The sequence below is a fragment of the Festucalex cinctus genome, chromosome 7 (assembly GCF_051991245.1).
Source record: "Festucalex cinctus isolate MCC-2025b chromosome 7, RoL_Fcin_1.0, whole genome shotgun sequence".
Taxonomy (NCBI): Eukaryota; Metazoa; Chordata; class Actinopteri; order Syngnathiformes; family Syngnathidae; genus Festucalex; species Festucalex cinctus.
The window spans coordinates 20,815,190-20,837,949 of NC_135417.1; the positions used below are offsets into that span (position 1 = coordinate 20,815,190).

General features: G+C 38.0%; 2 protein-coding genes across 6 annotated transcripts; both read right to left on the bottom strand.

Annotated features, from left to right (window-relative positions):
• Positions 1-296: 296 nt before the first annotated feature.
• Positions 297-18,710, bottom strand: fbxl4 (F-box and leucine-rich repeat protein 4). Of its 4 annotated transcripts, XM_077527428.1 has the most exons (10): positions 18,376-18,710; positions 18,213-18,273; positions 16,882-17,514; positions 14,612-14,939; positions 10,594-10,838; positions 10,166-10,379; positions 7,288-7,359; positions 5,411-5,535; positions 5,129-5,316; positions 297-3,516 (listed from the first exon to the last, which is right to left on the bottom strand). In XM_077527428.1, exons 3-10 carry the CDS (start codon positions 17,376-17,378, stop codon positions 3,353-3,355), a joined length of 1,833 nt encoding a protein of 610 aa, XP_077383554.1. In that variant the 5' UTR covers positions 17,379-17,514; positions 18,213-18,273; positions 18,376-18,710; the 3' UTR covers positions 297-3,352. The 4 variants fall into 4 exon arrangements, with proteins under 4 accessions (XP_077383554.1, XP_077383555.1, XP_077383553.1 ...); XM_077527429.1 differs by lacking the exon at positions 18,213-18,273; XM_077527427.1 differs by having other exon boundaries at positions 18,213-18,710.
• Positions 18,711-18,771: 61 nt separating this feature from the next.
• On the bottom strand, positions 18,772-21,917 carry LOC144022542 (uncharacterized). Of its 2 annotated transcripts, XM_077527432.1 has the most exons (7): positions 21,628-21,917; positions 21,480-21,551; positions 21,274-21,392; positions 21,110-21,158; positions 20,059-20,153; positions 19,805-19,975; positions 19,540-19,680 (listed from the first exon to the last, which is right to left on the bottom strand). In XM_077527432.1, exons 1-7 carry the CDS (start codon positions 21,688-21,690, stop codon positions 19,671-19,673), a joined length of 579 nt encoding a protein of 192 aa, XP_077383558.1. In that variant the 5' UTR covers positions 21,691-21,917; the 3' UTR covers positions 19,540-19,670. The 2 variants fall into 2 exon arrangements, with proteins under 2 accessions (XP_077383557.1, XP_077383558.1); XM_077527431.1 differs by having other exon boundaries at positions 18,772-19,975.
• Between the last annotated feature and the right edge of the window lie 843 nt (positions 21,918-22,760).

Below are 22,760 nucleotides of genomic sequence, written 5' to 3' on the forward strand. Positions count from 1 at the left end.
CCCCAATCCATCGCGGGTGGCGGTTAAATTTCAGTCCACCTCCACGCCACATTTTGTGAAGTCCGTGACATATCAACACCCTATTTAAATAGTCCAAAGGCATATTTTCATGATTTTTGATAGAGTCCTGATCCGATGCTTTGGAAAATTTGTCTCAATGAATACGATTAGAATTCTTATATTCTTTGCATACTTCCTGTTGGCAGTGCTTCGCGCCCGGTTTGCAGCATTCTTTTTTTTTTTTCTCAACATGTTTGCAGTTTTATATGAAAATGAAAAAGTAGTAATATGCCAACTAGGGTTTTCAAGTTTCTTCATTTATTGGCCACTCAAACTGAACACAAAGACTCTCTTTAACACATGGTTGACCCCTCTGGGTGATCATATGCAGAAATTTCCATTCAAGTCTGTGATTTGAAGAAAAAAAAAAATATAAATTTGGTGTTGACTGGATGGTGTCATTGTACAACTTATAAAATAAAGATGTTCTTTCAGTATTTTTCAGAGGAAATGTTGAACATATTACACTATTAGATGATTTACATTTTTACTGAACACAGTCCTCTTCAAAATTAGGCATTCTTTCCCCCTCATTCACATTTAAAATAATTTTGAAAACATATATACAGTGGACATAAAGTCTACACACCCCATGCCAGGTTTTTGTGGCAACAAAAAGATTAATCATTACAAAACTTCTTCCACCATTAATGTGACCTGTTAACCTTTACAACTGAATTGATTGGGGGGGAGCAAGCACAAATAAACTGAGATCATGTGCTTGTGCAAGTGTGCCTTCCCTTTAATAATTGAGCATATGTAGCTTTGTTCAGAGTCATCTAATCACTTTCAAACTAAAGAAGCAACTAATGATTATTTTAACAATTGATTAATTTGTATTTTGGCGGTGAACCGGCTTTTAAAAAATATTTGACTGTTTTAATTCCAATCACTTGATTGAAACGCAGGACATTAATTCAAATTGACAGTGTAGAATCTGCACAAACTATGATTCACATACAGGTTTGGGCTTTTAACATTTTTTCAATGTTTTCCAAAGTAAGTAAAAGTAGATATCTGCAAATGTTTTATTTTAATAATATTTCATTTCAATCTGCTTTCATTGATTTCTTAAGAAATGTAAGAATATTTACTGGTGAGAGGAGGAAATCTCAAGGATTTGGACAATTTTAGATTAAACAAGGTCTCTAAACAGTTATTCGATTATCAAAAGAATTCTCGATTACTTTGGTTATCAAGTTGTTGTTGTTTAACTCATTCTCCGCCTTTGACAAGTATACTTGTCAATTATATATTTTTTAGAGCGGGCATAATGGGGGATAATCTAATTATGCTCCACTGTAAATGTCAAACTTGGAAACAACTTTACTGATGCCCAACCACCGGTAGATGACATCATTGCCCCATTTTATACGAAATAAACACAGTTTCAGAGTCCATGAGAGAAATGGCTGTATTTTGGCAAACCTACATTTTTCTACTGTCAATTATAAAAGAACGGGACGAAGCAAAAAGTAGGGAGTCTATTCTGTTATTTGGTAGATTTGGTTTATATATAATTATTGAACGTAATATCATGTGGGCATTGAAAATTTCTAAAATGGCTGGCAGTGAATGAGTTTGAATGGTTTCACCGCTAATTTAAATTAACTCTTGCTGGCATCAAGCCGAAACATATGCCCAAATTTAGTCAATTTCCCATTTTTTCAACAACATACATACTATTTCTGTCTATTATGTTGACAGTATTGACTGACCTAAAGTTTTAATAATGGCTTGCTCTCGATGATGCATATGCACAAACGTGATGGGGGGTCTCCCGAAAAGTATTGATTGTGATACCAGGATTCCGTCCGTCTCCAGCAATATATCTGGGCTATGGGGTAGAGTAGCAAGATGTTTCTTATTTTAAATGTGTTACGACCCGATGAAACTAAGGTTGAACATTGTGACTATAATTTCAAAAGGTATGTTTGGAAAGAACAACACAGCTCACCACCATACAGTGAAGGATGGTGTTGGCAGCATCATTCTTGGGCTGGTTTTCTTCAGCTGGAAATGGGGCCTTAGTCAAGGTGGAACCCGGCAGGGATGACGAGATCCGGACCCCGAGGGCCGGTGTCCTTGCAGGTTTTGGTTATTTCCCTTCGTCAACACAGCCGATTGATGATCAGCTCATCAGCATGCTCTGCATAAGCCTGATAACGATCCTGTTAATAGGAATCAACTGCAGTTCGAGTAGGGAAACCTCTAAAAACTGCAGGACTCCAACCCTCGGGTTAGGGTTAGCAGTTTGCCACCCCTGAGGGAATGGGGGTTATGCACTAACCTTGGAAACGTTCAGCTAACCAGACGACTCAATTCCGGCGCTCGGCTTTTTTTTTTTTTTTCACAGAATCACTACGGGACTTGCCAAAAATTTGTTAGGTTGTCTATTGACTGCGCAGCGCTGACGTATGGGGTTCCATTAGTATGGTTGGCCAATGTGATCACTTTAATGTCCAGCATGACAATAACCAACACATCTAAATAAAAAGAGAACAGCTTAACCAGAAGTTTAAGGTTCAGGAGTGGCCCAGGAGTGGCCCAGCAAAAGTCCAGACCTGAAACTGATCTAAATTGAGATTTTTTTGTTCCCAATTGAATTTAAAGGTTATGTCACATTAAAGGTGGAAAATATTTTTGAGATGATTCATGCTTGTCTCATTTCTTCCTCCCACAAAAACCTTGCATGTGAACAGCCCTGACTGTTTTGTTTTTTTTATATCTGCTGCAATAGCATTATGTATGCTTCCTGATAATCGAAACAAAGTGGCTGGATGTTGCCATTAGACCAGAGTAGAGCATGTCCATGATGCCCGCACATGACAACACGGGTCTAATGGTCAATCTGAGAAGGCACTGATCAAAGCAAGACAAAACAAGGTAGAAGTGACCATTAAGTCCTGCTGCTGTTCTGCTAGCAGTCTGTAACAAAGATCAAGTTTCACAATTATTTTTCTTTTGCCTTGAGTGATGTTCTAGTGAACATCATTTTCTAAGTGAAAGGAATACAGCCATGTGTTGTTGGCCAAGTCATAAGTGGCGTTTCATATTCCGGAGACGCAGTTGCTTCACTGTGTCCATAAATGATTGAGTTTCACATTTTATAGCCCTCTGGCTGGGAGTTTGAGGTTGTTTATTTGCTGTTTCTGTTCCATTCCCTCCAAAAATCTTCATCCCCAGTTTGACTGCCTTATTTACTGACCGCTAATAGAAGATCTTGTGATACTGAAGCGTCTCCCCATCTTCTGCTGTGCATCACTTTTTCTCCTGTGAGAGCCCGCTGCGGTCAGTGTGTGAAACTCCGCTTGATGGCTACACTGGGGAAGAGGCTGGACAGCTCTTGAGCTATTCGCGTGTCTATCTGCGAGCAGAAGGAAACATCCAGGAGAAGCAGCCGTGGACATGACTGGAGGAGTTTCTTCAATGAGGCAGCACTTACAAGCCGTGTACCTGACATGTAACAACATGGATATCAAGTCAATAAAGGTGGAATGTTACACTGTATTATTACAACAGATATGGGTGCTTCTAAGAAAGGATGGTCCAAAATAAATAAAAAATAAACTTGCTCAAAACTAGGAGAAATTTAACCAAAACAATTTTAAACCAAACTTTCCCGTAGTATGCAATAAATACTGTACCACTCAGCCATTTGCTCGCAAGAGATTGTTGAATGCCGTGGTAGCTACTCCATTGTTTCATATTGGAACCTCAGCAGGGAGCACCAAGCACTTACGTTAAAAAATTGATTTTTAGATTGGGGCTGCACATGCACGATATTGGAAAAAACGGACATTGCGATTTTTTGGATGTCTGCGATATCCATCCATCGTCTTGACCACTTATTCCTCACAAGGGTCGCGGGGGGTGCTGGAGCCTATCTCAGCTGGCTATGGGCAGTAGGCGGGGGACACCCTGGACTGGTTGCCAGCCAATCGCAGGGCACACAGAGACGAACAACCATCCACACTCACAAGCACACCTAGGGACAATTCAGAGCGTCCAATTAACCTGCCATTCATGTCTTTGGAATGTGGGAGGAGACCGGAGTACCCAGAGAAAACCGGGTCTGCGATATATATTGAGATATTAAAAACTGAAGAATTTTCACCAGATGACTTGAATAGCTCTGTTTGCGAAGAATCGGGTTAACGCAACATGACACCATTGTATTCATACAATATCAAATGTGCATTGCATTTGGTCTCCATTGTAATGAGTGGGCCGTATTTATTTATTGATTTTTTCACATCCAATTTTTGTATTAGGAATGTGAAAAATACACACACAAAAAAAACCCAAAACGTACTCAAGTTTCCATGGCATGAATAATCAATAGAAAAAAAGTCATTTTGGGGGCGAACTTCTACTTTAATGTTTTATTCCAATTCAAAAACTCTACATCTTACCACAAATATTTGTCTGATTTTTAATTAAATTATTATCATCATTAGTATTATAATAGAATGAAATTGTGTAAGAACAAGTTACTTTTTAGGTGCTAAGTCTTATCTTAAATGTAATGAGATTTGTTTTTACTATTTTAACTATCAAATTCATGGAAGACAAAATATGAACTTTTTACTGCTGAAAATAGACAAATTAGTAAAGTACCTCTTTAACTTGAATATTTGCATATATACAAAAAAAGCTCTACAGTATCTAAAACACATGTATTGTTAGTAGTGGTAGTAAGTCCCAAAGTAACCGTGGTCGGTTACAGTATTTGCCACTACACCACCACCCATTTACAGTATTAGATAAAATGTCATTTTTACTAAATATGCTGTGGGCCGCTGAAAAATGGATGGCGGGCTTCAATTGGCCCCCAAGCCATAGTTTGGACACACTAGCCCACACTTCCTGAGAATCAACCATATGCTCAAGGGATGTTGCCATAGCATTTGCTAATCCAGTGATTATTGTGCAGTATTGTATTTCATTCACTTATCATACTAATAAGAATGCAATAACTTAATCAGTTACTCAATTTTTTTTAATGAATGACTTGTTACATAACACTGTTAACGTCTCTTCTGTAATTTATAAGTTAATGATTTACCCAGTATATCCAGATGTTGTAACAAGGGGCAGCAGGAGGCCAACTCCTCGATGTCCGAGTCACGGACCGTGCGGTTGGCAGTGAGGAAGAGCTTGCGTAATCGCGGTAAGCTGCGGGCGAGGTGCTGGAAACATCCAGTGCTGCTCTGCAGTGTGGGACACCAGCCCAAGTCCAGCTCCTCCAACATTCTGAGCGGTCGCAGATCAAACCATAATAAACAGTTGTGCAACTGACTGGACTGTTTGATTGAAGTGTTGCCAGTCAGAGCTGAACTGGACTCACCTGCAGCCAGAGACAAGCTCGTTCAGGCCACGATCTGTCAGGTTTCTGCAGCGCCACAGGTCCAGTGAACAGAGTGAGCGGCAGCGAGCAGCCAGCATACTGGCCACAACATCATAGTCTTCAATCTGTACACAATCACTTTGAGTCAGGGTACAATCACCAGCATGTGCAGTGCAATTATTAACCTCAAACTGACTCTGATTAAGCCCAAAAGTTACCTTGCCCCAAAAATCTGATGATTAAAAAATAAGTTATAACATCTTTACTTCAGGTCACCGCAAAAAATCAACAATCCACAAAGTCGATCAACAAAAACATTATCAACAAAAAATTTTTGAAGGCGTTTGACTGGACATCCACAGTACATACCGTCAGAAAGTGCACAAACAAAATGGCAAAGCAGTGATAACAACAAGAACTGGGCGTCCCTTTGAAACTGACAAAGTGAAATAAAAACAAAACTGGTCAGTGAGGCTGCCAAGAAGCCAGCAGCATCGTTAAAAGAATGGCAGGAATATTTGGCAATTAAATTTGGGCACTAAAAATGGGATGACATTGTCTTGGACTCCTCATATGTCTGCACTGCAACTAGGGGCTCAAGATGGAAGACTCATCCTCCAGAGGAAAAAATAATAAATCTTGTAGCAAACAATAAAACAAAAGGTTACTACGTTTTTATGCTAATTTAAAAAAGGATATTCAATATGAAAACAAGCCTGTGCACACCAAATTTACACCATACAACACAAAGCATGTCGGTGGTAGCAAAATGCCAACAAACTGAACATGAAGAAATATTTCACTTCTCCAAAAGATCATTTAGACTGTGCCAGACAGAACCCACAACTGAATCCAAATGAATTTCACTTTGATGGATTTAAGAAAAAAAAAATAATATATATATATGTATATATATATATATATATATATATATATATATATATATGTGTGGCCATCAAACGTGTGCCATTTTGATTTCAATAAATAAACAAATACATACGTAAAGTACAAGAGTAATTTAAAGATGATGGTATTTTATTTTGTTTTTCAATTTCAGTCACACATTTTGTGCATAGTTTTTTTTTTTTTAAGCTTATAGATGCACAAGTGATGACCTAGAGAGCTTACCGCTGCAATCTCTTATAAAAACAATATCACAATTAATAATTCAAGGTTTTTCTCAAAAAACTAATTTATAATATCCTACTATTAGAACTTTTAACTTGTCGGTACCTTTAAGACATTTTTGCGATTTAAAAAATATATTAGTAGTAGTAGTAGTAGTATTTTATTATATAAAATGTTGAGTGACTGTGTTTACTATGTCACCAAAAAAAAAAAAAGTAAAAAGTAAAAAATAAACAAATAAATAAATAAAATAAAATGTGTCAAAAATAAAAACAGACTATAGTGCGGACAAAAATGTAAACATGGTACAAATGATTTTTTTTTTTTCCCAAAATGGCAAAAAAAAAAAAAACACAGTGATTCTGATACAGGTCATTTTTGAAACACTTATTTTGTTTTCTTTCCCCTCCAAAACAAAATTCCGTCATCCATCCTTTTCCTCAAAATCGTGTTCATCCTGTTCTGAGTCACAGGTGAGCTAAAGGCAATCCCAGTGGACTTTGAGCAATAAGTTGTCAGTCAGGGTTCCAGGGCCAATACAATTAAACAAAAAAATTTTATTTCGATATGTACTCGTCTCTCTGTCTAAATGGTGCATTAAGAATGATAGTTCCTTTCCATCAAACATATGTTATGATGTCATGTTACGTAAGGCACTTCCTGTCACGATATTCCAAAATTTCCCCACTGCACAACTAATAAAGGCTTATTCTAATCCTTGTTGGTGTTTATGTTGTGTTTATTCTCACCCTGACGCAGCTCCCGAGGTTGAGATGTTTCAACTCGATGCAAAAAGTCAGGATGCTAAGAATAGCTGTTTGCTACAGAGACAACAAGGAGATAGACAAGAGGAATGTAAGAGTTTTATATAAACTGTGCACAAGATGCGGTTCTATTTGGAGAACTCCTCCAGACACAATTTCATACAAATACAGTAACTTCAAATTCTGATTGGCTTGAAACTCATTATTCTTCCACAAATGGGGAAAAAAAAAAAAAAAAAACTACTTTAGAGGAAACTGCGAAAAGATGATAAATTAAGGTTGAATAATGTCAGTCAATAGTGCACCAACTGTACGCAAGGAAAGGTTTAGTTTTTATACGCTGGCACATTTATAAGCAGTGAAACAGTGTCGGCGTACGTAGACATGCACAACTCTGCCTCTGGCATCTCCTCGTTGGTGAGCTAGACATTTATGTATTGAGTGACAAGATCATGACAGCCTGACAACAAACGTGCAGCTCATTCTGTCTGTCTAGCTGTAAACAAGCAGCAGGAAACCGCATGCGAGCTCCATCCATCCATTGCAGAAACTCAACCTGTGTCTACAACGCTTCAGTATGAAAACATGACAAAGAGCTAAAACCACTCAAATCTGACACCAGAGTTTCAGACAACCCTGAACCCCCGGGTTTTCACTGGATGCGGTTGCGGTGCGGTTGCGGTGCGGTCCGGCGACGCAAGCAATTAGATTCCATTCATTCGAATGGTGCAGTTTACACCGCTTGCGGGTGCGTTGCGTGTCGACTGCGGAAGGCCTGCGGCGTGCCGCAAGCCTTCCGCAAGGATAGCCTATTTTCTATTTTTGCCGGACGCCGCAGCGGTAGGCCTCCGGCAAATGGCAAGCTAGCACAAAACACATCGAGCGGGACAGGAAGACCGAGGCAGTTTCAAAATAAATTTCCGGTTACCTTTCAGAATAAAACACTCGCCAGCTCCTATTTCGCAAGTTTTTCAGCAAAACGTGACGTGGGCGTCGCCGGGCCATGTGCTCATTCACGGTTTAGACACCAGCGAACATGGACGAGGAGAGGTTTATATTGGAGGTGGAAAACCACAAAATAATATATGACACGGCACATCCTTTTTATAAGGACTGTAATGTATTGTGAGTTTGATGTTCGCGATTGCTTGTTGTGCCCGTCTCGCTTGCCGTACTGAGCGGCAGCCGGACGGGGAAGACAGAAATAAAGAGTGGACCCGCACTGACCCGACTCTCGTTATTAATATACTTTACAAGGACAACCAAAAAAAGGATGCTGCATGGAATCTCATATCTTTCTGCTTCTCTGTTGAGCAGACTTTCTGTATGTTTGTCGTTGTGAAATGCCACATGATCGCACGCGCGCGGTCCCGCGAGACACGTTGGGAAGTGGGCGGCGACGGAGCTGCCGGACCGCAGCTGTGCGGAGCCGGTGTGGATTGACAAAAAAATTGACCCGTCCGGAGCACGCAGTCAAGACGCACCGCACCGCAACCGCACCGCAACCGCATCCAGTGAAAACCCGGGGTGAACATGTGTACTGTTTTATGTCGAGTCCGCCTGTGAGTTAATTGACGGCTTATTTTAAAATCAATACTGCCTACTCTGAGACATGTGCCATCAAATAAAATCACATTAAAAGTCCACACAATAAGACAGTGTGTACCATATAGTTATTTAATATATCCATCCATTTTCTGAACCTCTTACTCAAGACTGTTGATATTTTTCAAAGGAGGCTAAAGGCACACCTTTTTAGTCTGTCTTTTAATGATCTCTTTTTACCCTTTTATTTATTAAGCTTACTTTCTTAGTTTTTGCTCAATTTGTCATATTGTCTTTTAGTTCTGCTTTCATTTTGTTGTCTTTCAAATTTTATTTATTTATTTTTTATTCTGTTGTGTTGTAGCTTTTAGCTCCAATGTTTCCACACGGGGAGGGGCGTAGAGCTGTCAAAATGAATCGATTAGTCAACAACTAATTGATAATCAAATTAATCGTCAACTATTTTAATAATCAAGATAATGAGCCATTTTAAATGTAAAATTGTCCAAATCTTCTGATTTCAGCGTATCAACAGTAATGGTTCACTGATTTTTGGCGTCCTTCATGAAAGAAGACTGATTATCTTCTGTTTTTAATCAAAATAAAACATTTGCAAACATCTGTTTTTACTTTGGAAAACAATGACCAAACCGGTAACATAGTACATCAATCTCCCTTAAAAAATAAAAAAAAATAAAAATAATGACTATAAGAATACGAAGTACGAAAGATGGTCAATAAACATTAATCAGGGATTTTGTAATACACTAAATGCAAAATTTCAATGAATTAAATTAGTCAATATTGAATAATGAATAATTAATAGATCAATCGATTCTAAAAATATTCAATAGTGGACCGTAGTAGAGGGGTGGCTAGCTTACTTGTGGGTGTGGTAGGGGGGTCATTCTGGACCCTCCTTAGGCCCTGCACAAGTGTAGTGAATATAAATAAATAATAAATAAACACCCCCAGAACAAAGACATGCAGTTTTTCGCGTATCATTAACATAATGGGAGAAAGAAGGTTTGTTGTTGTTTCAGTGATCTGCCACAAGTCTATTAGTCCACATTTTGTCCACATTAAGTTCTATTGACTGCTTCCCATTTTGTATTTTAGATCTGCAATTCTGCACCGAAAGTGAATTATGAAAAAGTGGGCATTTTTTCCATTTTTGATCTGGATAAATAAAACGCTTGAAATACAAGGTCATAGGCCACAACATGTTAAAAAGACAAAATATGTACTGTATAAGTCTTGCATTTCTATGTCGATCAAGTAAAGTGCTACGTTATAGGCAAATGCTGACCCCGCCTACCTCAATCTTGGTACGATAAAGCACCAGTCTGCGAAGGCGTGTAAGTTTGGAAATGTGTGTGAAGGCCTGTGGGTGAAGACGGTCGCAGGAGGCCAGGTTGAGCTCCTGCAGCCCTGGACAAGTCTGGGCCAGGACCTCCAAACAGGCCTCATTCAAGAAGTGGCAGCAAGACAGCTCGAGACGCACCAGACTGAGCCCACAGACCTTCATGAAACTGCCGGAAAGGAGAAATGAGGACAAATGAAACAACTGTGATACACAGCTGTGATATTACCAACAGTTTAATTTTAATCAAGACTAAGAATTGCCACATATTAGAAGTTCCATTTCATTTTAAAAGTGTAGTTTAACTTGTCCGCTTTCTTTCGAAACTTTTGTAGTTGTTCAAGGCCACTTTTATCCTTGAGAACTCATGCTGACAGTCTGACCTGCTGAAGCTATTGAGGGTGAGAGCGCCACGGTTGCCGGTCCAAGAAAGGTTGAGCCTCTGGAGGCGTGTGCAGCGGCTCTGCAGGTGTCCCAAGGAGGTGTCACTCAGCCTGGCCCAGTAGGGCTGCAAACTCAGCTGGGTGTACTGCAGCGGGTCACAGCAGTGCTGGTGCAGCATCTTACAACTCTGGGCCAGACGGCACAGGTCTGGCAAGGTCAGGTGGCTCAGTATCAGTTGGATGAGCTATGGAGTGAAGAAGAAAACACATATGAGAGGGAAACAAAACACAAATTATCAAACAAAGATGAACACACAGTGGTCATTTTGGATTGATGGCATAAGAGAACAATGCCTCACCAGAAAGTGGTGATTATCCCTAATTGTACAGTAATAAATTCATGCTTTACGAAGAAAGAAAAAGTCAGAATCTTGACAAGAAAAAAAATATATATTTTGTCAAGATAAAAAGTCATATCCTCCTGACTACCAGGGAATAAAAAATATTGTCCAATCATGTTTATTTTGATATTCCCCAATCTTTGTGAAGTAACTGGAATATTGCAAAAGAATTTTTTGAAAAAAAAATGGTTTTTATTTTTAAGCTATGATGTGTCCACTATAGAGGACATTAATTTAAAACTTAAATGCTAGGCTCAAATACAGTTAAAATTAAATACTTTAATGTGCTCTTAAGAGTCTTACAAAAAAACATGCTAACAACATTTAAAGCCTAAATGTGTTCAATAAAAAGAGTTATAACTTACATTTCCTCTTCCCTAAAAAGTGCTTGCACTGAGGGAAGCTATTTTCTTTTATGATGCAATCAAAGGTAGCAAAGCCCCACCCCTACACATTTGGTATCATTGGAAAGCTCTGAATGCCCTCTCTAGGGTACAAAGGGAGTTAATTAAATCGTATGCACTGGATGGGAGATATTCAGGTTTAAAAAGGTCCACTACAGAGGACAAATTTGAATTGCTGGTAGTCAGGGGGATACTAAAGGAATGCTTGACTCATTGAGCCATTTTCAGCAGTAAAAACTTATTTTGTCCAGAATGAATTTGATTTGATAACCATTATTTTTCATGTACAATTCATACCTTTAAAAACTAATGTTTCCACTTCTTGTCAATTGAAGATGACATCACCTGTGCTGAGGAACGACCAATCATGGCTCAGTTTGCTGCCCAAACCCAGAAAACAGGTGAGCCATGATTGCTCGTTACCTACTTCCTCAGCACAGGTGATGTCATCTTCAGTTGACAGCAAGTGGAAAAATTGTTTTTGAAGGCATTAGTTGTACATGAAAAATAAGGAAGTTATCAAATTAATTGTGAACAAAATGTTTACTTCTGAAAATGGCTCAATGAGTCAAGTATCTCTTTAAAGTCAAACTTGAACGAGTAACGAAAGTCATATTTTAGCAGGTGAACTTAAAAAAAAACTTTAATCTCATAATATTATGCCTTTTATTCTTAAAGCCCACAAATTTAGTCTGTAAAAAAACAAAATAATAATAAATATACATATAAATTAAAAGAATGGCTCCAGAAGAAATCAAGAGCAAGGTGGCGAGAGGGAAAAGATTGACAGATGCAACAATCTTGTCATTCCAGTTATGCATCAGGTCCATCTACTCAGAAGGATTTTCAACCAACATAACATTCTGGTACACTTCAAATTATGAGGCAAAAGCTACATTCCAATGACCGAATGGGGTAACTCTTCAGGTCATGTCTCAGCTGTCTACCTGCACCTCGAACATAAGGAGCACTTTTTTGAGGAGCATTTTTTTGAGAACAAATATTGACAGAGAAGACCGATGGTTTAAAAGAAGATTGAGAGAAGCGATCAATGTGAAGGTCAAAAGAGCATCCTTAAACAGAGGAAGTGGCTTACGACCACCTATATCAGGGGTGGCGAGATCCGGTCCTCGAGGGCCGCAGTCCTGCAGGTTTTGGATATTTCCCTTCTTCAACACAGCTGATTCATGATCAGCTCATCAGCAAGCTCTGCAGAAACCTGATAACGAGCCTGTTAATTGGAATCAGCTGCACTTTGAGTAGGGAAATCTATAAAACCTGCAGGACTCCGGCCCTCGAGGACCGCAGTTTGCCACCCCTGACTATATCCTCCACATACAATGTTGTGCTTTCAAACATTCCCAAGAAACTCAATGATTTGGATTTGGAATATTATTGAGGGAGTTTCCACCCAACAACTTATTGACCAACAGAGGCCTCTCTGACACATATGCTAATTATGGTTGTTTGCTTGCCAAAAAAAAAAAAAGATAAAATTTCTGGTGGTGGGACATGCATCCAACTTGGAGCATATATAGTGGGGTTTTCAACACCAACTCAAGACTGATCTATCCTAACATTAACTGATGAACAATCGACGACCCCTCCCCCAAATTTGTCCGTTAAATCGATGTTCTACTTTTTGAAAATGATCAAAACCAATTTGTTGGAAATTATTTTTGCACACCTCTAAATTACAGCTCATAGACCCTGGTGGTCCAGAAATCCAGAAGAACTATTACTATTGGGCAGTTTTCATTAAATCCTGAATTCTGCTTGGCAACAAATTGTTATACAACCTGGAGATTCCTCAGCAGAAATATTCCTATGAGTTTTGCTAACCTTGCTTGTTTCAGCTGATTTCTGTCAGTAGTAAAATTGTATAATGGCTGTGTTGAGCAATTTTAACACTGAAATAATAAAACAATTTAACTACTGTCATGGTATTGAGCATCTATAGCTACAGGATGAATATCTATTTTCAAGTACTCAATAACATACATTATACACTGTACATATATTATCAACAAAACTGAACTCACTGATGCTTAAGACATGTACTGGAAGTGTTTGAAGCATCAGTCAGACAGTCTTCAGTTTCGTTGAAGTCCTAAAAGTGGAATAGAATTTATTTTAAGTTATCAGATGGCAGTGGCATATTATCAGCACTTGTTTGACTCAGTATTGCTGCCACTCTGACCAAGTATCCAACAATTGCCAATTGTTGATAGCTCAGCTTGGTTACTTCATTTAGTTTGTGAATATATATATATATATATATATATATATATATATATATATATATATATATATATATATATATATATATATATATATATGGGGTGTTAAAAAAATCGATTCGGCAATATATCGCGATACTACAGCACGCAATTCTCGAATCGATTCAATAAGCAGCCGAATCGATTTTTTTAACATCCCTTTTTGATGGAAAAATATTCAACAAAACGTCTAACTTTCACACCTTAAGCATGGAAGAATGTTATATTAATGGAACATTAAGCCTTCCATCCATCCATTTTCTTGACCGCTTATTCCTCACAAGGGTCGCGGGGGGTGCTGGTGCCTATCTCATGTCTTTGGAATGCGGAAGGAGACCGGAGTACCCGGAGAAGACCCACGCGGGCACGGGGAGAACATGCAAACTCCACCCAGGAAGGCCGGAGCCTGGACTCGAACCGGAGTCCTCAGAACTGGGAGGCGGACGTGCTAACCACTCGAACACCGTGCCTCCTGAACATTAAGCCTTAATATTTTATTTCAATGCTGTTCAAACATGAAAAATGTTAAACCTGTTTGTTTCATACAGTGGCTCACAGTTAGAAGATAATACATTTTCATACAAATCTTAGTGTACATGTACTGTATAAGTTAACTGAATGGTATTTTATAAATTTGAGTAAAAAATATCGCAACAATCGACTTGTAAATTCGTATCGGGATTAATCGGTATTGAATTGAATCGTGACCTATGAATCGTGATACGGATCGAATCGTCAGGTACTAGGCAATTCACACCCCTAATAAATATATATATATATATATATATATATATATTCATCTCATTTTCCTCTCTTGGAAACAATAGCCTCTTATTTAGCAATGGCCAAATCTTATTCAAGATTTAGTTTGAGTCATCAAAAAACAATAAAATGAATGAAAACTCTTCCGTCATTAGAGTTCATCATCATTCACCTCATAGGGTAGTTTGTCAAAGTAGCCGTTGCCTGTCCTGCTGTCTGCACCCTGTCTCAATGGACCTCCCAGATCAGAAAGGTCCTCCTCGCTGTCACTCAGGTCAATGATGTCGATGACTGGCATCTTGTAGAGCGCCAGCATGGGCCTCTCCGTCACACCACGCAGGATGACGGCATCCAGCTCAGTGTAGTAATCCAGAAGAGAGCTGTTGACCTCCAGACGTAGCAAGTTGGTGGGAAAGTTGATGTGCTTGATGTTCGGTGAAAACTGGCGAGCCTGAGGTGCCAGCACCTTCGTGGGCTCTCCTGACCACAACACCTCCCATCTGCATGAGAGAAATTGGACAGGATGAATGTCCAATACACTATTACTTCATTTGATGACCTTGACTGGTCAGTGTTTAAGTCGGAAGCCCATATTTTTTATTTTTTTTTGCAATCACTGCAGTTTCCATAAAACTTGGTCAGTTGGAAATTTTTTGTGGCGTTTTGTTTGTGATTGACATTTTTCTCTCATAAGTTCATCAGCTTGGACACTGTTTATTAGGAATGTAACAATAAGGGCAATATCGTGATATTAAAACTTCCACAATGTCGTCGTCATGTTCACAATATTTAAAAGGAACACTTCTGTTGACAAAGTCAGGTTGATTTCCATTTGTGCAGTTATAGCACCCTCTAGTGGCTAGTTTATTCATGCATTTTAATTTAAATTAGGGATGTTTTGGCCTTCTATGTTTAAAATCTATGCTAATTGTCATATGAATGGGGAACCTAAGTTGCTTGTGAAGCGATCAATGTGTGCTTGCATGGGCAAGTAAGTGCCTCAAAATTGTTATTAGAGATTGTAGGTGGTTTATATGCATTGCTGTTATGTACAAACGCACAATATTGTGCTTTTTTTAGTATGAGCTTTTTTTTTTTTTTTTTTTTTTTTTTTTTTACAATATTGTGATCTTATTTAAATATTGCCAACCCACCCACAATATCGTGATAATTATCTTATAGTGACCTTCATATCGTGACAATATCGTATCGTGATGTTTGGATATCGTTGCATCCCTACTGTTTATATAAATCTATGGCAGGATACAATAATTGTATAGACATTTCTGAAGAAATTAGTACCTACTACCCAGTGTGTCAACATCTACAGTACTGTACATCGATTTGAGTGAAAATGAAAAGGAAAACCCCTTCAGTTTTTCTAAATGTTGTCGTCTAGGGCTACATTTTTTTGTTTTTGTGTCGTTGAGGTTGGGTGGGTCCCTTACTGTGAAATTTAAGGTCAAAATATAGGCCAAGAAAAAAAAATTACAAAAAGTTAAAAATGTATAAAAGCAGCAGCCTTTGTTTTTGATTTTATTTTTTTATTGCACATATTGATCCTAATGGTAATATTTTTGTTCATTTATTGATGTATATTCTCACATTTAAAATGCTTTTTCACACTGTATTGAAGATTGTGCTTAGTTAAAGTAAAGGGGAAAATTAAAAAGAAAATTCTTTCAATGGAAGTTGATACAGTTGGTACTTGGGGAACTATTTAAAATTGGGTCAAAGATGAATAAAACCAATCCCAGAAGGCAGGGAAAAATAAATAAATAAGTAAACTCAAAACTTGTTTTGAATATCATTGTCATTTGACTTTTCTTTTTCCTTGAAAGTAGGGGTGGAGAGGGGGAATCAATTAGAATTGAAAACTGGATTTTTGTCAAAACAAAAAAGACAGACTGGCCATATCACCCAGCCTTAAACAATAACCTCATGGAATAGTATTTGCCACTTGAACAGTACTGTATTTCAAGTTGACAGTTCATGGTGGACACTGGACACAATACAAACTATTTGTTAAGAGAGCTAAAATTGAGTTGCATGAAAACAAAAATCAGATTTATGTCACTTCAACAACATTAAAGACGACAGTCACAACACCAATCCAAAAATTCTGTCGTCTTTAATTTAAGTTAGAGACGAATGAGATAAGAACTCGAGTAAATAAAGTATTATAGGAAGCTTTGCTTTACGGTTAAGAGTGTAAGGAAGCTGCACTTATTAAATAATTAAACATGCATCCAGAAATGATAAGGGCGCATATAAGCATTTGCATCAATTTCACTACTCTGAGCTAGGCAGTCCCCAAAATTTTAAGAATTCCCACACGCATAGAACATGCAACGTCAACATGTAATTTATTTATACAGCATATTCAATTATAAATTCACATTGTGTCTTTTCATAGTTTTCAAAACCTGATGGTTGCCTCACCTGACATCCGTGGGTGGATTTTGGGAAAATGGGTTATGCGAGCAGGCCAGAATCTGGACAATGGCCCCAGGGTAATAAGTCTCAAGCACCTCCACAGCTGTAGGGTAAACAGGCTCTTCAAAGCCCAGCTCAATATAATCCTGGCTGTAGAAACCTTTCGGGGTGCGCCGGAAACGTGGTGGCGCGCTGGAACATTGTTCCCACCATGTTCCATAAGTTCTGAACACCGCAGTCTGTGTAAAGTCCCCAGAGCTGGGGTAGACATTAGGTACACCGGCCAGGTTCCACATGGTGTAGGACATACTATTCTCACTGCCATAATGAGAGCTGAAGTCCAAAACCTCTTTGGTGTACTGCTCCACCTCCACACTGACAGGCAATATCGCCCGTTGGCCAGACTCCACTGCTCGCCGACTGGTCAGTGCCTCGCCACGAGTCCCGCTCCTGGAGCGTCGCCGCAGACAGATATAGTAAAACATGCTCAACAGAGTTAACATAGGGAACTCTAGGCTGTTGGAGGCAGTGGGGAAAAATGGAGACGAGATGAAGGAAGAACCTGCACCAACTAGAAGCACAATTGCTCTATGGTGATTTGTAAAAAGTGCAGGTTAGAGGCCTGGCCGCATGCATGACCTGTAGGTTAGAGACAAACATTCATGAGCGAGAAGTGCCAACACAGAACGTTTTCTTCCTGCCTGGATCAATATAATACACATTTCTGAATCTTTTTTTGTTTTGTTTATTTTTGACCTAGTCATGTGTCAAATAGAAATGTACTCTTTATGTTATATTTTTGTCGATATAGAAGCTAATTACCTCTTTTGCAATGTTCCAGTTGTACAGCAGCAATAACAATATGTACAAAACTTTTTGTTTCTATTACATTAATGTCGATTGGTTGTATGTAAACTGTAAATTGTAAAATACTGCATAATACAACCTGAACCAAACTAAAAGTACTAAATTACTACAGTTGTCTTTTTGTTACCAAACTGAGACTATGGAGCAATGAAAATGTAATCAAAAAGCTACAATACTGCTCGTGACTAAAATAAGTGTGGTATTGGGTTTGGCATGCAAACTAACCACAAGCATCGTTATCCATAACAGCTTTATCGACATATACAATCAATGTCCACCAAACGAGAATTCATAGTAGTTATCATATAAAAGTTACAAAAGTGTTTCGGTACAATATGATCTTTGTCTGGGAAGAATCAAGCATCAAAGGTAAGTGTTTTCTCGTTTCAGTGCAAAGTTGTGTTAAACAGCTGATGTTAGTTCTAAAGGTGTGTTAGCTATAGCTAGCGTACAGAGTCTCGTTAGCTCACCTTTCAAAACATGGGCAGTTAGCCAACAACCAGACAGGACGGAATACACATGGGGAAAGTGCTGTTGAATGTACAGGGTGTACACATTCACATCGGGCAGACATAATTCCTTTTCCATTCTCAAAATACTGTACAACAGCTCGAGATGCTTTCCGGACGTTACCTTGTGATGCCTTCCATAACGTGGGACACTGCATACACACTAAGCGCCAGCTATAACGACAATATGGTGGGAAATAATCCTGGGACGTAAAAAAAATAAATAAAATAAAAATTCACTGAGAGTAGATAAATTACATATTTACGCAAACGCAGTGATAAAATATATCGTACAAGAAAATTGGGGAGTTGAAGTTACTGCACTGCAAAAAAGAAGCTATTAAAAAATGTAATAAGTAATCACACACGTCACATTATATTTACATTAGTCAAAATTTAGAAACTAAATTGAGTACTGTATTACGTATAACATGCAGCAAGCTAAATGGTATCGATGACAGCAGCGAGTTCGACAAAAGATCAACATCCGGTCGGTTAAAGAAAAGCATTCTGGGAGTAGTAGTGTTTAGTATATAGTTTAATTCTGTGCATAAATTGAACTCAATATCCAAACAAGATATCAACATTTTCTCTCAAAATTATGTCTTGGGGTTGCTCATAACTTCAATTCATTTTCTTTCACATGCAACTGGATTGATATTAATTAATTCTGCATTGCTATTGGTATAAAAAAAAAAAAAAAAAACTTTGTTTTTCTTAAAAAGCAAAACTGTGTCTTTATACAAGTGAAATGAACAGCATGTAAATTTGAACAAGTACAAAAAAAAAGTTGATCAGCATAAAGCATATGCTAAAATAGCAACAACAACAAAAATAGCCAGATATTTACACTATGTACATTGAGTGCTATCATATTATACTATTAGACGGTACATTGCAAAAAATTTGCGTACGGCGCAAGATGAAGGATGTGGGCTTGAAGTTGACCTTGGAATTTGGCAGAAGGTAGGCAGAAGTGCACTTGCTATAACCGGAGTGTGAAGTAGTATGAATTATGTAGTGTGTAAATGTCAAATGTCTATGATCTCCGTCTGTGCTCTCTGACAAATAGTGTTTTCATCCACATTGAAATCCTCAACGTCATTCTACAAGAAGTCACATCCTGGCTACAGTCATCCTTTTCTTTGCTTGAAGGAAGTATTTGAGCCGGCGCTAAATCAACAGATTCTTCACTGACCATCGAGTCGTTTTCATTGGTTGGCTCCTCCATCAAGTTGTCATCATCCGGCAATGAGGCTTGCTCTGAAGACGGCTCCGGAGATGGTGAAGACGGGAGGGGTACAAAAAGAGCAGAGAGTGCGACAATTTCTTCAACTGCGACATCTGTGATGGTCTTTAAGAACTCTGGTTGAAAGCTGTGGATGCTCTCTACCAGGTCGTGCGCAGTGAAAGCCTGTCTCACTTTTTCCTGTATGGACAGGACCACATTGTCTCTTATGGAATAGGAGAACTGGATTTGGATGGAGGACAGCGTCTGGGAGACACGGTCCAACACAGCCTGTGTCACTCCGACAGCCATTTTGCTAAGGTACCTGGATGGCATGGCGAAAGGGGTGTATGGTGGAGGCAACCAAAAGGTCTGCAGGACTTTTGGAAGAACCTTTATCACCATCTCACGTGGGCTGAGTAGATCCACATCGGTGGCCTTCTGCTGCTTCAAGCTCTCAGCAAACTGCTTAGCTTTGCGGAGGATCACATTATGGCTGGAGTTTATAATCACAAAAGCATGTATTAGACATCATATATATTTTACTTGAACTGATAATGTGCATGGAGGGAGACTCACTTTAACTGAGCAGGGATCATCTCAGGAGAATCAATGAGCCTTCTGGCTTCAAACTCAATGTCTCTCATCTTCATGCTGGTGTTCACCTCAAAAACCTGACGCACAAACAAGATACAATGAGCAGCTGTGACATATTTGTAGAGTTTGGATCAGCACATTTTAAATAAAGCCGTAAAGGATTAGAACACACTGAAGAACATCAGAAATTATAGAACCACTTTGTTGCACTCTATAATGTAACAATTTTCTGAAAATGTAATAATGCCTGAAAATGTAATAAGATTTGCACTTAACTGGATAAGGGGGGGGGGCACACAATAAAACCTAATAATGTGATAATTTCAACAATAATGTAATAAAACATACCTGCCTGACATATTTGTTTAACAATAAAACATGAACATAATATTAAATAAATAAAAAACAAACAGATGATTAATGTTTTGATTTCAACCAAAATTTCAACACTCAAATTTTTGCTCTGAATGTAGATAAGTTTGAAATTCTCAAAACACAAAATGTATTACTTTGAACCGAAAATGAACATATTTAACATTTTTGATTAAGTGCAACTTTTTAGTACATTTTCAGGTGTTATATTTTTAGGAAAAATCATTAGATTATAGCGTGGTACACACTTCCAAAGAAATCTTAAGAAGATAAAACCTATCAACAATGACTTCTTTTAACTAACGGTATATATTTTTAATGCACAAAATGTGAGTTAGTAATGCAATTCATGTGGGTATGTTTTGAAAAAATGCACTTTGTTATTGTATCGTTGGGATGTCATTTATGTACGAGTATGTATACATGCTTCTCCTGAGCTCCTTGAACTGAATTAAGTAATTTATTTAGCTTATTTATTTATTTATTTTTTTAACCTCCCACAGGGACTGCAGATGGAAGTTTGCTACAAAGCTACCATCTCGGACAACGCATCTCTACTCTTAAGTTTAATGTTTTCTGTACATGTTTCCTAATAAATAAATAAATAAAAAGCCATGAGTGACAAACACTTGAGTGCAAACTGTTGAAAGTTTTGTCTTACCAGCTTGGACTCAGCCTTAAAGCAGTCTTCCAGTTCAAACTCCCAAAGCCTGCAGATGTCGGTACAAGATTGCAAAATATCAGAAACATGCATTCAATTTTCTTCACCAGAATCATGTTAGTATAACTAATGTTTAAGTGCCGTGGCTGAGAGTTTATACTAACTTTATTCTAAGTGAGTTCTTTGTCTCCTCCACCAGCAAGTCGGTCATTGCGTTAGCAGTCACCTCAGATGGGATCAGGTTCTTCTGCTGAAGTCTAAAAAGTTCTGTCAACAGTCCAATCTAATGAAGAAAACAAAACCTTATATGTTTCTGCTCATCTTGCTTGGTTGTGTATTTTCGTGCAAACTGCTACATAGCGGGTCTTACCTGTAGCTTGTAAGAGCTAGCGTTCCAGCAGGTCTCAACTGATTGTTTATAAGCGGGATTGTCGAAAAAATTCTAAAAAGGAAGCAAGACAACAAACTCACATTAGCACTTAAGTTATAGTTTAAAATGTACACATGAACATACATACCAAAAGGGGTCTGTAGATGCCGATGCTAACCTCCATAAAATCCATGTCTGCGTTGTATCTCATTTAGCACAGACTAAAATTTTAACGTGCGGGAAAAAAAATAAAATTCCACATGGCAGATGCGCAACCACGAATGACGTCGTTCGCTCTTTGATGTTGCTAGGTAACCCATTCTCTTTTTTTTTTTCAAGTTGTTTACTTGTCACGCCCATGTTTTGGTTTACCGTTCAACCACGGAGTAGGTCCTGAAAGTAAATCACGCAGGTTAGTTCGTGCTTCCGCCATCTTGCGGCGGCGTCCTGTAACTGAATATATATAATAGCTGTAATGTAGTCTAAATGTTTTTGCTATGGTCGATAATCGGCAACAACAAATGCACTTTTTTTTTAAATTTATCATTAAACATCGCGAAAGATTTACCTGGCGTCTAGTTTCTTAAATTAGCTAGCTAGCTGCTACCGGGCAGTGATCTTTTCTTACCTAGCAACATACAGCACTGCATCTGATTGGATAACCTTAAAAATATATATAAAATCTCTACTATTACTACTACCACTACCACTACTACTACTACTACTACTACTACTACTACTACTACTACTACTACTACTACTACTAATAATAATAATAATAATAATAATAATAATAATAATAATAATAATAATAATAATAATAACAATAATAATAATAATAATAATAATAATAATACTAATAATAATAATAATAATAATAATAATAATAATAATAATAATAATAAAAGATATAAACTACGTGGTACATGAAATACCACTATGGTGAAAAGATAATGCAATATTTTTTGAGAGAGCTCTATCCAACATTCATAAAGGACATGGATGTATCAGTATTTATCATCCAAATATTGGATAGTAACCATAATTTTGTATATTACAAATTAATTATTTACAATATGTGATTTCCAGGATTTATTTGTCATTCTCTCTCACACAGTTGAAGTATACCTATGATGAAAGTTACATACCTTTGTCATTATTTTAAGTTGGAGTACTTGCACAAAAGTTAACGAAATACTTTTTTGCCCCACTGGCCTTACACACAAAATCACCTGATATGTAGGACCTGCAGCTCGCAAATGAAATGCTTTAGCTTTTATT

What these genes read in the sequence shown, in the direction of transcription:
- LOC144022542 (XM_077527431.1), bottom strand. Translation starts at nt 21,690, where the DNA reads ATGAGATACAACGCAGACATGGATTTTATGGAGGTTAGCATCGGCATC. An exon ending in GCATCTACAGACCCCTTTTG is followed by an intron (nt 21,552 to 21,627) that starts GTATGTATGTTC and finishes CTTCCTTTTTAG; the next exon opens with AATTTTTTCGACAATCCCGC. An exon ending in CTAGCTCTTACAAGCTACAG is followed by an intron (nt 21,393 to 21,479) that starts GTAAGACCCGCT and finishes TTTCTTCATTAG; the next exon opens with ATTGGACTGTTGACAGAACT.
- fbxl4 (XM_077527429.1), bottom strand. Translation starts at nt 17,378, where the DNA reads ATGTTAACTCTGTTGAGCATGTTTTACTATATCTGTCTGCGGCGACGC. An exon ending in ACCCTCAATAGCTTCAGCAG is followed by an intron (nt 10,380 to 10,593) that starts GTCAGACTGTCA and finishes CCTTTCCGGCAG; the next exon opens with TTTCATGAAGGTCTGTGGGC. An exon ending in ACAACATCTGGATATACTGG is followed by an intron (nt 3,517 to 5,128) that starts GTAAATCATTAA and finishes GTTACATGTCAG; the next exon opens with GTACACGGCTTGTAAGTGCT.